The sequence below is a fragment of the Harpegnathos saltator genome, unplaced genomic scaffold, assembly GCF_003227715.2.
Source record: "Harpegnathos saltator strain DR-91 unplaced genomic scaffold, Hsal_v8.6 scaffold188, whole genome shotgun sequence".
Taxonomy (NCBI): domain Eukaryota; kingdom Metazoa; phylum Arthropoda; class Insecta; order Hymenoptera; family Formicidae; genus Harpegnathos; species Harpegnathos saltator.
The window spans coordinates 422,236-438,996 of record NW_020229970.1 but is presented as its reverse complement, the minus strand read 5'-3'; the positions used below and the strand labels follow the sequence as shown (position 1 = coordinate 438,996).

General features: G+C 44.3%; 1 protein-coding gene across 8 annotated transcripts in view; it reads left to right on the top strand.

The window, feature by feature from the left end:
* Positions 1 to 15,765, top strand: part of Wdr62 (WD repeat domain 62) — a 134,654-nt gene extending 118,889 nt beyond the window's left edge. For 6 of the 8 annotated variants that reach the window (XM_025297778.1, XM_025297776.1, XM_025297777.1 and 3 more), the window contains 13 exons: positions 309 to 377; positions 600 to 710; positions 1,037 to 1,206; positions 1,315 to 1,605; positions 1,683 to 1,830; positions 3,446 to 5,933; positions 8,749 to 8,883; positions 9,034 to 9,182; positions 9,349 to 9,553; positions 10,630 to 10,747; positions 12,981 to 13,189; positions 13,434 to 13,454; positions 14,494 to 15,765. In XM_025297778.1, the coding sequence (XP_025153563.1) occupies positions 309 to 377; positions 600 to 710; positions 1,037 to 1,206; positions 1,315 to 1,605; positions 1,683 to 1,830; positions 3,446 to 5,933; positions 8,749 to 8,883; positions 9,034 to 9,182; positions 9,349 to 9,553; positions 10,630 to 10,747; positions 12,981 to 13,189; positions 13,434 to 13,454; positions 14,494 to 14,873 (4,494 nt within the window). In that variant the 3' untranslated portion in view covers positions 14,874 to 15,765. The remainder of the gene's footprint in view (positions 1 to 308; positions 378 to 599; positions 711 to 1,036; positions 1,207 to 1,314; positions 1,606 to 1,682; positions 1,831 to 3,445; positions 5,934 to 8,748; positions 8,884 to 9,033; positions 9,183 to 9,348; positions 9,554 to 10,629; positions 10,748 to 12,980; positions 13,190 to 13,433; positions 13,455 to 14,493) is intronic. The other 2 variants (XM_025297782.1, XM_025297775.1) reach the window with 1 other exon arrangement.
* The last annotated feature ends 996 nt before the right edge of the window (positions 15,766 to 16,761 follow it).

Sequence of the window (16,761 nt, the reverse complement as noted above, 5' to 3'; positions counted from 1 at the left end):
GCCGCCATACTCGCGATAAAAGTCAACGACCGCCGCTAATATTCTAATTTTTATCATCGACTGTCACGCCAGTGATCGCCAGTGATCGACGCTGTAATATCGCAGTTAATCGTCTGTGAAACTTTTTTGATGATTGAAAGTCGAGAGTTGAGATAATCAGTGGAAATCAGCGTGACGCTAATCAATCTGTTAATATTAATCATGTTCACCTGCGAATATACAAAAAGCTTCTCGGATTATAGCACGATGATATTACTTACATTTCTGAACATCAGGCGCGAAGTGTTAACATTTGATTGCGATTTTAGGAAGAGGAGGAAAGCGTGTTTCAACCTTGCTCGGAAAGTTATAGAGAGATAGAGAGCGAAGCGAAACAGGTACTAACACCGTTGCGAGTGTATTCAGAGAATGTATCGTTTTAATGCATGTGTGTTGTTTTTTTTTTTTTTTTTTTTTTTTTTTTTTATAACGGATCATTTGCATTATCGATTTATTTTGTGCTTCGCTTGCTTCCTTTTAATTTGAGTCGTACAGATAATCTACGATACGTCGCTCATACTTGGCCCGTTGATCACGTTTTCTTTCAATCACTCACGTAGGTGATTGATGGTAAGGTGACTATAAGAAGTAGCAATATCACAGAATTGACACGTCAGTCGAGGAGTCGTCATCACACCGACGATAGCAGTCTTGGCAGCTTTAAATTCGAGGTATATCCGCCTGAGAAACATCTTGAGAAATTACCGTTTCCTGAAAAAAAAAAATTATTTTTTTCAGGAAATGATGCATATATAGAACTGCTTTCATTTTTTTTTATTTTCTCAGCTAAATGCTCAGCAAAAGTCATGTGTTGCGTGAATACATTCCCACTGATTCGTTGATCTCAGTTGATACTTTCGTTTCGTACATTATAGCTTGTGCATGTTACGTGTGGTTTTTTTTTTCCTTAATCTGTTTTTTGATCGTTACATCTGTAGCTCACACGTACGGCGTCTCGTCTTAGTTTCATTGAAAGAATTTATCACGCGTTTCACAGGACCACGAGAGCACGGAACACGACGGCGACGTCGAGGATTATTCCGAAGGAGAGAACGGAACCACCGGCTCGGAGAAGTCGCACCACAGGTTAATGTATTATCCGCCGCCGGAGGATATCGTGTCGAATCAATTCACCGTTAACGCGATGGATGTCGAGGAGCTCCGGAGGTACGTTCGCCGAGAAAAAATACCCAATATAGTCGCGTCTCTGTCTCCCTCCTTAACACCGCCAACTGAAAAACCTCACATGCCAGTACCGTGTTCTTCAACGCGCAGATCGCAAAGGCGGCAAAAGAGATTGAAGAACGCGGAGAATGGCCGGTCGAGCGAGCTGACTGCGTCCGGGAGCCAGGACGAGTCCGACTCGGAGGGCGGGGCGTCGACTCCGAGTGCCGAGAGGAATCCGCTGTCAATGTTGTCCGAAGCTAGCTCGGAGGGCTTCGACCAGCTCGCCAAGCAGAGCCACAGGGAGAAATACTTGAAGAATGCCTTCGAGTCGCTCAGCGGGGCGGAGGAGCCGCCGAATCGCGTGAAAGCTACGAGCATCAGTTCGCAATTTCACGGAAGGTGAAGATAATATCCGCCGAGTGATCGGCGATCCATATACTCAAGGCTACGATTAATCCGCCAAACGAACATTGCAGACTTAGTGGTAGCTCCGAGGGCAACGCCAAGATCCGCAATGCGGCGGTGGTTAACGCCACGAAGCACGCGAGGGGCGATGCCGATGTTGTGAAGAAACGCGAGGAGCTGCAGAGGAGGATAGAGGAGACCAGGAGAAAATTGCAAAGTGTGAGTGTGAGCTGTCGTGGAATAAGAAAAATATGTGCACGCAAACCGGCTGATGACTTCGAGATCTGTTAAACTTAGTCATTGCAATTTCTCGATCATGCGTGTCGCTCGTTCTACTCGTAGAACTTATTGATCCCTCGAGATTGAATAATTTCGTTCTTTGTTGTATTTTACAAATAAGACAAAATTCTTGCATCAACTTAATATATTAGGAGGTTGAATTAATTCTGGTCTTATTTTATCAATTTTTTGTCTTTATTGTAAAGAAATGGTTAAATTTACATCAATCAAAATATTTTCCGCCATAAATATTTAGCTGTGACTTTTTCCCATCTTTCTGGCAACATAGCGATTCCGCGATGATAGAACGATCTATCTTTCGAAACAATTCAATCAGACACCTATTTCTGCATTCTCGTAATAATTGAAATGTGTATCTGTCAAAGCGTTTTGCATTGATTGAAATAAGTGATAATCAGATGGTGATAGGTCTGGAGAATTCCGCTGGGTGCGGAAGGATTTCCCATTCGAGCTCTAACAATATTTGTTTAACGATTGAACCAACGTGTGGACGAGCATTATCGTGTAAAAGAATCACTGCGTCTATTGCTGGCTATTACTGGCCTTTTTTGCATCAATTCATCATTGAATTTGTTCAGTCGTTACTGGTATCGCTCCCCCGTAATTGTTTCATTCGGTTTTAGAAGCTCACAATATACCACACCTACCATATCCCATCAAATACAGAGCATTGGTTTATATTGTAAATGTTCCGTTTTGATGTCGATGTTAATGGTTCTCCTGAATCAATCCATGATTTTTTTCGCTTTAGGTTATCAAAATAAATCCATTTTTCATCTCCAGTTACAATTCGCCACAAAGAACTTTTTTTTCTGTTTGACAAGCAAAGACATGGCGATGTTCAAACGATTTGCAATGGCACTTTCACTCAATTCAAGTGGAACCTATTTACCTTCCTTTTGAATTTTTTTCATGGCGTGTAGGCGTTTAAAAATTATTGATTCATCGACGTTGAATTGTTCAGCCAATTGTTTTTCCGTTTGAGCAGTGTTTTCATAATGCGGTGTTTCAATAATGCTTGTAATCCTTGTAATTAATTTTTTTGGTTAACCAGTACGTTCTTTGTCATTCAAATCGAAATCACTACTTTTGAATCGTTGAAACCAAAATTTACAGTTGGAATACGATGGAGCTTGATCACTATAAATTGTAACAAGCATTTCATGAGCTTCAGTTACCGATTTTTTCAAATCAAACAAGAAAAAGCAATGAATGTTGAAAATGCAATTTTGTACAATCCATTTTAAACACGTATAAACAATAAAACTATCAGCAACAATAGTGCGCAAACTGTCATATGTCATAGGTAAATGTCAAATCTTTCAGTGTTGCCAGAATTCAACACTCGTACTAACCATTAATTTGTTACTAAAGCCATCTATTGCCAGGGACCAGAACTAATTCAACCTCCTAATAGTAATATTTATAATAATGATAATGTTTATAAAACTGCGACGAAGGTACTTTGTTTTTACGTCGAGCAAAGTCCCGGCGATACGACTCTCCCTCGATATCTAAACTAATATGTTTACAGGTCGGCTATAGATCGTCACTGAAAGCCAGCCAGAGCATATCCGACCTAAGCAGCCACATACCGGAGAAGCATCATCGTTCGAACAGGCTTAGTACAGGTAACCGATCCAGCCATCAAAACCAATTCTCACAATCGACTACTAACCCCTGCAAACCTACGTTAAACCCAAAGCCCGCGCTTAAACCCCAGCAACTCATTAACAAGGTTCAAGGTGTGGGGAATGCATTACCTAAGCTAGAATTGTCGAGCGATAACAATTGCCTGTCGAAAAGTCTGGCTGCGACCAAGCCGACTGTCAGCCGTCCGTTAACGTTGACACTAAAGAAAACTGAAAAGTATAAGCTGTCGTTGAACAAGGCCAATCAGTCCTTGCCCGAGTCGCCCGTATGCGAGGAGCTGAAGCTGCTGAAGGAACAGTGTAAGAAGGATATGACTCGATTCGCGAGATTCGCGCAGAAGCGGCGCTCGTGCAGCTACTTCATCGGTCTGGACGACAACGAGGAGGATATGGAGAACATCGCTAAGTCGTTCGAGAGTCTGCCCGCCATGAACGAGCGCAACCTGGAGAATCTCAAGGAGAGCATGGTAGATGACGGCGATGATGGGAACGGTAACTTCAGTGACGACTCGTTGGAGGGCGACTTCAAGAACCCGCCTCGGCGTTGCGTCAGTGATTATCAGATCAACATCCGCGTCAATGACTATAGAAACTACTCCAACTACCAAAATTTCCAGAGGAGGCTCTTGTCCGGTTCACAAGAAAGCATACTCTCAGACGCGTCCGTCGAGTCCTTCTCCAAGGGCAGCGCTGAGATCATCGATTACAACCATTGCGACCCGGACCGCCACTCAAGCGCGAGCTTCTTCCTGTCTCGACGTAAGATGCAGGCCGGTAGAAGTCAGGACAGCATACTGACTGACGAGTCGGACTACCAGATATTCCCGCTGCGCGAGAACGCCGATCACCGCAGTACGGAGAGCGTGCTGACAGACGATTCGGACTCCATGGTGAAGTCCGCGCCGCTGGAGATGCTGTTCGACTCGCACTACAGGCGCAAACGGCAGAACTCGGAGACTTACAGCGGCAATCCCAACAACATCGTGGAGATCAGCACAGACTGCGCGCATGGCTCCGCCGACGAGGGTACCCTCGGCCGAGCGGTGTTCCGCTCCAAGTCCCTGCAGGACACGAGAATCAACAGCGCGAAGAGCGACCTGAACTTCGCCGAGGATAGCAACGCGCCGTCCAAGACGCGCATGTACTATGAATTCAACCCGGACGAACACAACGACCACCGCAAGGACTCTGCGAACACGAGCATGTGCGGCAAATCGGAGACAATCTCGCGCAGCAACAGCCTCAAGGTGCCCACAAAACCAGAGTCGTTGATGATCCTCAACGACTTCGTCGCTCACAAGCCGCCGAAGCCCAAGAGAAACTCGTCGCGCACCCAAAGTATGCGCAACCGCGCCCGGCCGAGCTGGAAATACCTCGACACGCCGCCCTTATCACCCGGCGCTGCAAAGAGCATCGACGTCGACGGCTATGCGCCGACGTCCTCCGCGAGCCAGGCTTACCCGGAGCACCGGTCCGCGCGAACAAACGATCCTCAGGTGAAGCGAGACCACCATCACCACCACCACCACCACCACCACCACCATCCGACCACCTCGAATACGCTCGAGCAGTTCCTGCAGTCCACCAGCTACAGCCAACAACCCGACGACGACAAGGATGGCAAGAATAAGTTCTTCAGCTTGCCGAGCCATCGCAACAATAGCAACGTTAACATACAGACCGACATATATGACGAGCCTTCGCGGTTAGCCAAAAGTCATTACCTCCTGAACGTCCACGACGCCTCCGTCGTCGATATCGTGTCGAATACTTGCCCCGAGCAGGAGAGGATCCTTCACCTGGAGAACGAGATCCCAACCAAGGACACCGGCGAAGACTACGATTCGTTGGAGACCGGTGTCACTCTCTGCAACCTGCCAGCGACGGAGTTACAGCCGAGCGGCGCGGACTTCTGCTCGGCCGACGAGCGGATCGACAACCTGGACGCGAGCGTGGACGTGAGGATCACACGCGCCATCGAGGGTACGGTGAAGCTGCTATCGAAGGAGTTCGAAAATCTCGTGAGGCAGAAGCAGTACTTCATGAAGGAGCGCTGCCTGCGACTGTCGCACTGCCAGGATACGGGCGACAACTTGGCCAAGCTGGAGGCCGAGCGGGCCGGCCGCTTTTACGCGATCAAGCGTGACCAAGTGCGCCTGCACTCAGGCGGCGAGGACAGCGACTGCGCCGATGTGTCGACGATGGACAGGTCGCTGATGGAGTCGGGTTCCTCCACGTCCGCGTCGAGCTGCACCAATTCGCCCAAGAGAATGTGGCCGCCCGCGTCGCGCTGTCAGAGCCACATGAGGTGGACGAAAACCTTGCCGACGATCAATCAGGCGATTCTGCCCACGAAGTATCCTTATGCAGGTATCAAGAGAGAGGAAAGGAGACAGAAAGAGAGGGAGAGAGAGAAAGAAAGAAAGAGAGAGAGAGAGAGAGAGAGTATAGGGAATGCTTGCCATTTTTACGTGTCACTATGTACATGTATATGTAGTACGTATAGTAGTTCTGAAAGCGGCAGCGGAAACGTACGTGTAGCGGGCGTATCTTGCGAATATATATACGCGTACGCACGATAAAACGAAGCGCATCGGCACGTTTGCGACGAAGAAACGCCTCTCTCATGCGTGTACATGTCCCCCCATTCATGTGAATGTGCGTGATAGACTTAGCTGCGCAGAGTGAGACTAGTCGTCTCGGCGAGGCGAGCGATCAGCTCTCATCGCTTTGTGATCATACACATATATAAGGTGAGGTACCTAAAACAGTCATCTGAATAACTTTGAAAATATGCAAGACAGAAAAACAATGTTAAATACAGAAGCTGTAGGATTTAAAGTGAGATGCATTACATAACAATACTAGTATGACTTTGAACAGCGTTATCAAAGTTATAGAAAGGTCACTTTGAATTTTTTAAATGAAAATCCCTATTTTTATTATACAGGGTGGTCCATTTTAATTGACAATCGGAAATATTTCGTCAGGTAAGCCAGATCGCGAAAAATGTTTCAAACAAAAGTTGTAGGGTTCGGAGAGGGACATTTGTGGGTGACCTTGGCTTGGATTGTCGTTTGAAGGTCACGTAAAGGTCAGTTTAAAATCCTAAATGAAACTCTCCACTTTTTATTGCATATTCTTGTAGCCCTTGTCGAGACGTTTTCAAAACACGACCAACTTTTGTCTTTTGCGTAAGCCATTCCCAAGATATGAAGCTTCAAGGTTGAGATACCGCCGGTATTCGCATTATCCGATGTACATCGCGGGGAGGTTGCTCGGTCGGATTTGTACATCACAGTGGCCCTAAAAAGGGCTGATTTTGTGTATGTGAAGGGGCGGGAGGGGCTCATTCATCACAGATGTTCGAAAACGCCGCCATCGACAGCTCGGCATACTCGAATTCGCTTTTCGAAACTTTCGACAAGTTTCAGAAGAACGTTTGCTAGAATCATTCGACACACATTTCTGATGCGATCCATCATATCCTGCCGCGTCGTTGGCGATTGACGCAACACTGCGTCTTTCAAAAGTCCCCACAGATAAAAATCCGGAGGAGTAAGGTCGGGTGATCTTGGTGGCCACCAATTTGAACCATCCCGACCTATATCCATCGATGAGGGAAAGTGGTGATCGAGGTGATTCCCGAAGGAAAGTAAACTATGATGTACAAATCCGACTGAGCAACCTTCTCGCGGTGCACATCGAGTAATGCGAATGCCGGCGGTATGTCAACTTTTAAGCTTCCTATCTTGGGAATGGCTTACGTAAAAGACAAAAGTAGGTAGTGTTTTGAAAACGTTTCGATAAAGGCTACAAGAATATGCAATAAAAAATGGGGGGTTCCATCTAGGATTTTAAAGTCAATCTTTACGTTACCTTCAATCCAAGGTCGAGCCAAGGTCACCGTCAGATGTCCCCCTCTGAACGTACAACTTTTGTTTGAAACATTTTTCGCGATCTGGCTTACCTGACGAAATATTTCCGATTGTTGATTAAAATGGACCAGCCTGTATAATCTTTTCTTAGCAATTAATTTGAACATTTTTCGTCAGAAATATTTTTTTTATTTGCCTAATATTTTCAAATATCTGAGAAACATTTAGTAACTTTTTCAATATTTAACTTACGATATCTCGATAACTATTTGTCGGGAGGAAAAGTGATCAAGGATATGCTGTTATAACAGTGTTAACTAATTTTTGTTAACTTGATTTTGAAATTTTCAAAAATCGTCGAGTTAACAAAAGTTGAGGCACTATTGTACCAGCATTCTTGAGACCAAATAGAATAAAAAATCTAATATCACCTTTTCTTCCGATAAATAGAGATATCATAAGCTAAATATTGAAAGTTGCCAAGTTTTTCTTAAATAACTCAAGAAATATTAAGCAAATAAGAAAAAAGTTTCAGACAAAAATTGTTCGAATTAATTCAAGATGACCTTCCCGTAACTTTGATGATGCTGTTCAAGGTTACACTAATATTACTACGTGATGCATCACTTAAAACCCTACAACTCTTGTATTTAATATTTTTTTTTCTGTCTCGCATATTTTCAAAGTTACTCAGATGGTCTGCTTTAGACGCCTCACCCTGTATACACACACATGCGTATGTGTGGTGCATATTACTTTTCGATTTCGTTTCGCAGCGGCAGCAGATTACTTTTCAGTTTCAACGCTTTTAGTCACGTGGACGTGTGTGTGTCTATATGGAAGCTTTCTTATTGGTACTTTGTCATTTTCTACTCGACACGGAATGCGACGGCATGCTTGTTCTCTCATTTTATAACATCATCCCACCCCATCACCGACCCGCTTTGCCATTAAGTCCCTTTGTTTTGTCATTGACGAATTGTGCAAGAAACATCATGTCAACTCTCGACTCCTCTGAATGATCCCGTAACCTCGTTGAGTTCCTCTTCTTTTTCCGTCTTTATAGGATTAAGACTGAGCCTTGAGCTTGCGTGCTATTCCGATTTTTTATTCCTTATCTTTATATCATTATGTGTTTCTATCGTTATCGAGCTCGATCGAAGCAATGGTTCTTACGTTGCAATGTGCTCAAGCTCTTAGGAATAAGATGTACCTAGCGCCTACATAAGGAAAAAATCAATACGATGTACATCATCGATCGCAAACAAAAATAGCAATTAGTGCATGTGTGTGCGCATTTTTGACAGTTGCCAGTAGTGGGGGGCGAATCTCGTCAAAAGTTATTGACAGCGAAGAAGAAGGGGGTGGTATGAGACGCGCCTGTTCGCTCAGTGATCTTTCCGTCAACCCCTCGAATAGGTTACTGCATGGCCCTGTACAAGGTACTTCTCTTTAGCAATTCCGTACGGAATGTTTTTCGTTTGAAATCTCTCGTATTTGCATCCATGCTCGTGCAAGTCATTTTTCATGTCCGACGAGCCCTGAATCCTCCGTCGGAGCGGGACGCGCCTCCTTCTAATCGGCGATAATAGTTCCAGGGAAATTGGGAGGTAAGAGCGCAAACGTCACGTCGAGAGCGGGATCCGGGAGTGCCAACTCCGGCGGTCAGTCCAGGCACACTTTAGGCAAGAATCACTCGACTCACATGACGAGAAGCAGCAGCGTCGGCGTCTTGAACCAGGTGTGTCTTGTGTCGCCATGATAACGAAATGATGATTAACTTTCCCTCAGAGACGAAAACGTAACAAGTTCTGCTCTTTTCTATCACCTTGAAAAATTACATGATCGTTGTCCTGAGAAGACTTCAATTTATACTGAATAAAAATGGCATTATTGTGCATTGACAGAGTGATTCGGAGTCGGATGCCGGTGGTGTAACGGGGGGAAGCAGAGGGTGGAACGGTCAGTCGGGCAACAGCAGGATAAGCGGCTTGATGAGGCCAACGATCAGCTCGCAGAATAAGATCAACCATCAAAACAAATCGAGCTCGTCCGGCGGCAATCTCTCGTCGATCCTGAGACGACGAGGGATGCAGGGAGCTTTCTCGACCGGTATTTGAATTTCTGTTCTTTTATTCCGTATCTAACATACATTAGCACGACTAAGGGCCGGCTGTTCCAACTTCTTGTTAAGTTAACTGATAGTTAAATCATATGTCTGTCTTTGTCTAAGTTAAAAGAAAAACAAAGACAAACATATGATTTAACTACCAGTTAACTTACCAAGAAGTTGGAACAACCGACCCCTAATGCTCAATTTCTTCATCTCTAAATAAGTTGTTGATAACTTTATCCATGAGATATCTCCTACAATCGATTTTCTTCATCTTTTTAAAGTTTGTATTCGACAGATAAACTTATTTTCTGCCTGAAATAACCGATATCTGGCAGATATTGATCTCAGTGCCCTGATATAATCTAAAAATTATAAGAATACGTGCTGTTTTTATGAAAACACAAACATAATAATGGATTTGTTGCTCGTGGATATTAATATTTTTGAATCTGATGATGATGATGATAATGAATTTGTAGAAATAAGACGAAGAAAATTTCCCGAAGCAGCATTAAATTGTCGCAAAATTTTTTCCAAGCTTCATTTTTCAGCTTCTTTCCATGTTGTTGCATCGATTTTTTATTTTCGACAATATGTTTATATTGTAATCTCGATTAACAAATCAATCTCAAATTTTGTAAAACTTGCTTCTCTTTTTTTCTTCTCTATTGAGGTGGATAATTATTATTTTTTTTTTACCCTTTTCAAAAAAAGTTAACCGAAAATAGGCTCCGAAATATTTATTTTCGCTAAATATAACATCATTTGAGAAGAATATATTGATTAGTCGTAGAACTGGCCCGAAGAGAAGAATATATCGTTGGCAGAATATGATAATTTATAATAAATTTCTAATACATTTTATGTCGAATGTTAGTAGTATGAGAAGTAGCTATCTGTTAGATACGTAACTAGAGGTTTTAGTAAAGAAAACGAATTTTTAGTTATCTGACGGATATCTATATCTGGAAGATAGCTATTGGGAGATATGAAGAAATCGGGCGTAAGAGCCATAAACGTTCCTCCTTTCGTCGCTTATTGCTTACTCATCAAATTCATGATCGTGTTGCAGTCAATCTAAGTCAAGTAGGAAACCAAGAAGACTCGAGTTCAGAGGACACCTCCTCGAACGGAAAGCCGGCGCTACCGCCGAGGCCTAGAAGTATCAGTATCGATCATTCCTCTGCTAGGTGAGTACTTTGTATTCGTCCGTTGCTCAACACTTATCCGTTACAAAGTTTTTGAGTTTTAGATTCAGAATACCTTGAAATTTAATGAATTAAATGTTATTAGGTGTTTCAGTTAATTTCCGTTGTTTTTTACTTGAAAAACATATTTATTTCAAAATGAATTAATTAATCGATTAAAATATTTTTCATCGTTTTTTATTACTTTTTCCCATCTTTCTGGTAAGAGATGAATGTCGCGGCGACAGAACGACTCAGGTTTTGAAGCAATCTCTTCATCCACTCACTTTCGGGCTTCTTTGTAATTTCGAAAGCGTGTGTCTTGAAGGCCATGCTGCATTGAACGGAACAAGCGGTAATTAGACGGGGCTAGGTCTGGAGAATGTGTGGCATGCGAAAGAACTTCCTATTTCTCTCTTTCAGCTCTTTCAGCGTTTCCTTAACGACTTTTGTAACATGTGAGCCGGACATTATCATGCAACAGAATCACTTTTCTTTAATTGTGTGCGATTTGTGGTCATTTTTTATCCAATGCTAGCTTCAAACTGTATAATTGTTGTCGGTACCGGTCAGCTGTAACAGTTCCATTTGGTTTTAAGAACTTATAATATACCTTTTTAATCCCATCAAATACAGAACAGTGTCTTATGACCATGAATAATTGCATTTTGGCACTGATGTGGATGGATGGCTTGGGTCTACCCATGAATTTTTGCATTTAGGATTGTTATAATGGATCCACTTTTCATCACCAGTGACAATCCGGTACAAAAAATTTTTTTCTGCCTGGCAATCAGAGCAGTAGCGATGGATACACGGTTCAGCATGTTCGCTTCGGTCAGTTTATGTGGCACACATTTTCCTTCCTTTTGAATTTTTTCATTTAGCCGCAGCCATGTCCTTGAGTGTTTGAGGTTAATTTTGGTCCAATAATGTTTGCAGTTTGGCATCTTCAAACTTTTTTAACTGACCTGGACGTTCTTTGTCTCTCATATCAAAATCACCACTTTTGAATCGCCGAAACCAATCTCTAGATGTTGTTTCTGATGGAGCAGTCATTATAAGTTTCCATCAGGAAACAAAATTTCGGTCCGATTACGGTTACGGTCCAATAAGATATTTCGTAACGGTTCTCTTTCGGTTTTTTCGGTTTCGATCTGGTTAGGCATAATGGAATCTGGAACCATTTAAAATAACGGTTTTTTGGTTTCGATTTTTTCAAAATTAATTTTTATATAAATATTTATTTTTGCAAATTGCAATATTATAATATATAATATATACATATGTAAACGAATTTTCTTCATAAAAATATTTAAGCGGAGTCATTTTTTATCAATTTTAACCACCATTAACGGTATTGATTTGATGTACTTGTACTTGGCATTGCTTTCTCTGTTTTTGAAATTTTTGTGGCAATGTTGTAGCTATCTGTTTCCAACGGCCGTTTTGCTTGTTTTATTTTCTGAAATTGTGATCACAAAATATGAAATTATCTATTTTTATTTTATTCTTATAATTCATTTAATAAAAGCTGCGCAATGCCGTTTTGCACTGCACGACACAGACGACTGTCGGAACGACAGTAACGGAATAGAAGCCCTGAACGTAACTATTGTAATATGTTGATCGCGGTGTGAATTTTCTAATAAATAATCGGCGGCAGTGACATATGGGATGTCGTAGAAACCGAAAAAGTACCGAAAACCGAAAATATTTTTATCGGTCCGGTATCGATTTCGATCTGTTTGATACTATAAAATTTTGGTATGGTTATGGTTACTATAGTATAATTTGATAAAATTCGGTTTCGAAACGGTTACCGGTTCCAGTATCGGTCCGATCCGGATTTCCTGGTTTCCACTAATATTCGATGTGTTTCAGCTACAGTTTTCTTTATATCAAAGTAATGGAGGAGAGCATAATCAAAAAACTTATTGCGTTCCATTTTGAGTTGATTTAAAAACAATATCACCGCTTACAAAAGTAAACCTTGGTAGACTAAATTCTATTGAAAAACGTCTATCTGGCCAGAGCTATCTAAATGCGAGCAGTGGAAGTTAACCGAAATACCTAATATATTACTTTGAGTTACTCGAGATTGAATTGATCAATTTCATTCTTAACTCAACGAAATAGTTTCATTTACCTTGTTTACTGTATTAAAAATTTAGCATCCGTAAAATTCTGTTCAATAGTGATTAAACGTTTACCAAGTAAAAAATTATGTTTTTAGCTTAAGTTTACCCGGCACGACGTTGAGGAGGTCCGGGTCGTCGACGATTATAACAAACGGTCGGGGCAGCGGCGGCAGTGGCGCCAGCGCGATCGGGCAAAACGGAAGCGGCAGAATGTCCACGGCGAGCAGAAATCAGCTGGAGCCTAGTCCGCACGAGCTACCGGTCAAAGACACGGATCGTGCTATCGATGTAGCTAGTGCCGAGTGTAAGTACACGAGAAACGATAGCCAGTGATCACGATCATCCTTGCATCACAATCATCCGGAAAAGTGCGGGCATGTAAGTTCGGGCAAGTAAGGAATAATGACGCACCGTCTCTGTCCGGTGTGAAATCCGCGCGGTTGCTACAAACGCGTTGATCGGTTGTTAATCTTCTCCCCTTCTCTAAAACCTACGACGACTAATCTCTGTGTAACAACATCGATCTAATGCCAATTTTATTCTTGCAGTAGGCACGGATAAAGCATTAGGTAATCTAGAGACACCTGTTGAGAATGCTGTGCTGTGAATGTAAAATTTCACTGTACCCAAAATTTGTAAGTGATCATGCTATGGCAGGAAAAAGGTTCCTTTTTTCGTTTCCAAGCTCCTCGTAACTGTTTGTCGAAAGTACTTTCGTCAACAGGAGCGGAAATACGCGGCTGTACATACAAACGCTACACGCCACGATTGCGATGTCGAAAAATTTACCGGCCGAGACGCACGAGCTCAGTCACGGGGATCTCGTATGAGATTTCGATTCGTACGATAATACCTTTTCTCTCGTTTTTACTGTGATGTGTATTATATACATATACGCTGTATATCCGTTCAGCTTCTCATTCATTTAGCTCACATCCGAGATGTGTTCTGGCGATTCAGCGTGCAACAGCGTCTAGTCCGTATCTTTCGCATAGAAATTTTGCGCAAAATAGAGATGTCTTTGTACATACTGTGTATCAAAAGTGTATCATATACTTCACACGCTCTCGTGCCGATCTCGATTGCTATCTCCAGAAGTTGACATCACTAGTAGGCCATTCGAAGATTCATAGAATCCGATATCTTAGGTGTTTCGCGGTGTGGAGAGTGTGCCTGATCTGCGGCTTCCGGGTTGCCATCACGCGGCGCCGATAGGAAGGAAGCCAGTATCGGTTATCGCCTATCTTACCTTCCAACGTGAGCCCGGTGAGGAAGGTGAAAAGTTCCGATTCAGAGCAATTCAGCATTTGCACTCGGTTCACGCTCAAGGGCAAAGATACGCGGTCGGCTCCTCACGCTCGCGAAAGCCACACTTAGACGTCGCGCGAGTTCATAGCTCGTCATTAGACACGACTGCGCATATCTCGATTAGACGTCTCAGTCATAATAGCATGGTCTCGTACGGATTTTCCAAACCGATGTGAAACCTGCACGCTGCACGATACGTCATTTCTTATAATCATTGATATACTCGGAGTCCGGCGTGTTGCGCGCCGGAATCAGGACCTCCCGCACGACCTACTGACACCGCGACGTGCGTTCTTGCAGTGTCCACCCAGCTGTGCAACACGATCACGGACGAGCTGACGCGGACCGCCGACAACGTGGTGCAGCTGTACAAGCGGCTGACGATCGACCACGATGACCCAGCCGGCGGCAAGATCGACCGGGACACGATGCTGCGTGGCCTGGAGTCGTCGGTCAACGAGACGATGCGCACCCTGCGGCTGGTGGTCGCCGGCGGCGGCGAGAACCACTCTAACGACGTCGGCGACAGCATGATGGCGAACGAGGCGACGGCGAAGTTCAAGGAGTTGCTCGCTGGCCAGGACCAGGGCAAGATAGTCAGTATGATGCAGCAGTACTCCGATCTGCTCTTGACGATGATGCAACAGAGGATGGGAGGGACTCAGTCAAGTCACATGTAAAATCCGTCCATCTGTGTGAAAATCGATCAAAGGGTACGGTCGCCGTGGAGTCTGTTGGAAGATGCGAGGTGCGAGAACGAGTGTGTATGTACGTGTGTGTGTGTGTGTGTACGTGTGCGGGTGCGTGTGCGTGTATGCATATATGCATCGTGTGTCTCTCCTTTCAAACGCCGTGTTTTTGACAGTTCCCCCGCCACTCCTCTCGCGATCGCAGGGCTCCAGTGTGCATCTCGCGTCTGAGGGGAGGAAGAGAAGGGAGAATAGCATGCGTCCGCAGCGGGAACTCGCGTACGTATCGTAGCCGCGTCGTAGCGAAGGCGTTCTTTTCCCTTTGGCTCGTCGTCGAGCGGCAGATTATTCTCACCCTTCCTCTTCCCGAGGAGCGGACGTGATTTGCGCGATCGGTACGCTCTCAAGCTCGTTAGGTTGAAATTCATCCCACATGCGTGTGCGTGTATGTGTGCGTGTGTGTATGTGTGTATGTGTGTATGTGTGCGTGTACATGTCGGTGCGCACCGACAGCACGGAGCACTCGACAAGCCGTCGTCGTCGAGGTCCCCTCCTCCGCGCTGCTGCCAAACGTGAGAGAGTTCTCTTCGACCTACCTTCGCACTACCGTCGGCCTCCGGCGAATATCGCCGAGTGGGTCGCGTCCAAACGGATCCAGCAGCTTGGGTCGTGTTTCGCGTGTTTGGTAGTTGCGCCGTGCGCGCGGTAGTTGGCGGTCGTGAGATGAACTCATCCATCGTATCTTGAGGCCATACGCCATGAAATGCCAATTAACTAAAGACTAGTAGAATAGCGTTTTCAAGCAAATACATATATACATACATATGCTACTCTGTTCAAAAAGTTCCAGGACAAGTCAAATAAAAAACACTAAGTATTCATATATCTGTTTGGTCGCCTCCAAGGTGATCCCCATTGCTCGCAGTACGCTTAAGTCAACCAAGTCCCCTCCAGTCTTCGCGAGACTGCTGGGACTCGATTTCTAGGACGGTCCAACGAGATTCGACCCGTCCAGCGAGAATCTTGTACGATCGAACCTCGACAGACTAGAAACCACAGCTCCGTAACAGAGGTGCTCAGTCTGGAAAGCAGGACAAGGTCGCACGGCGCTCGCGCGTTGATGTCAGTCGAGCTTTTAATGAAACACAAACACGTCGTGGACAGACGTCGAAGTGGAAATGCGAACCAGCGCGTTATCGTAGCGTAACAAAAATATGGTCAGCAAAAATTTGTTTTTCCTCGTAGAATGCTACGGCATGAATCCAACATCTCAACATCCTCAGCTAGCTCTCTCAGACAGTCAAACGCCGATCCTCCATCACCGAACCCCACACTGCTTCAACCTGAACCTGAACGTCGCTGAACGTCTTGAACAAGGCTTGTCTATTCTCGAGCGGCTTATAGCTGTCGAGCACACACGATCTTGACGAGCATTCATCTCCAAAGGCTTTCCGCAACGTCTCGGTACTCTCGGAACGGTTCGTTGTGTTTCCGGCACAAAATTCAACGCAAATGCACGGACGTCAACGACAGATGTAGCGAATTAACGGAGTGGCAATGCGCGAGTGGAAACACTGGACATTGCGCCTTTTTACACTTCTTTCTCACATGAGTTTGTCCTGGAATTTTTCGAAGTCGATCCGAGATTACTTTTTTCCGGATAGTCGCCCTGACGTCGGTTACGAAACGCGCGAATTCGCGGCAACAAATTCGGCACGCGTCTGCTAGTTTCGCGTGTTATTCTCTCAGTGGTGACCGCTCGTATCTTGTCATCGACACGTGATCATCATGTTTAAAACATAAATCCCGACAACTAGCTTATTATTAGAGGGAGACGCGAATATAATTGCAATAATCGGCAAGGTGATTACTTGTCAGA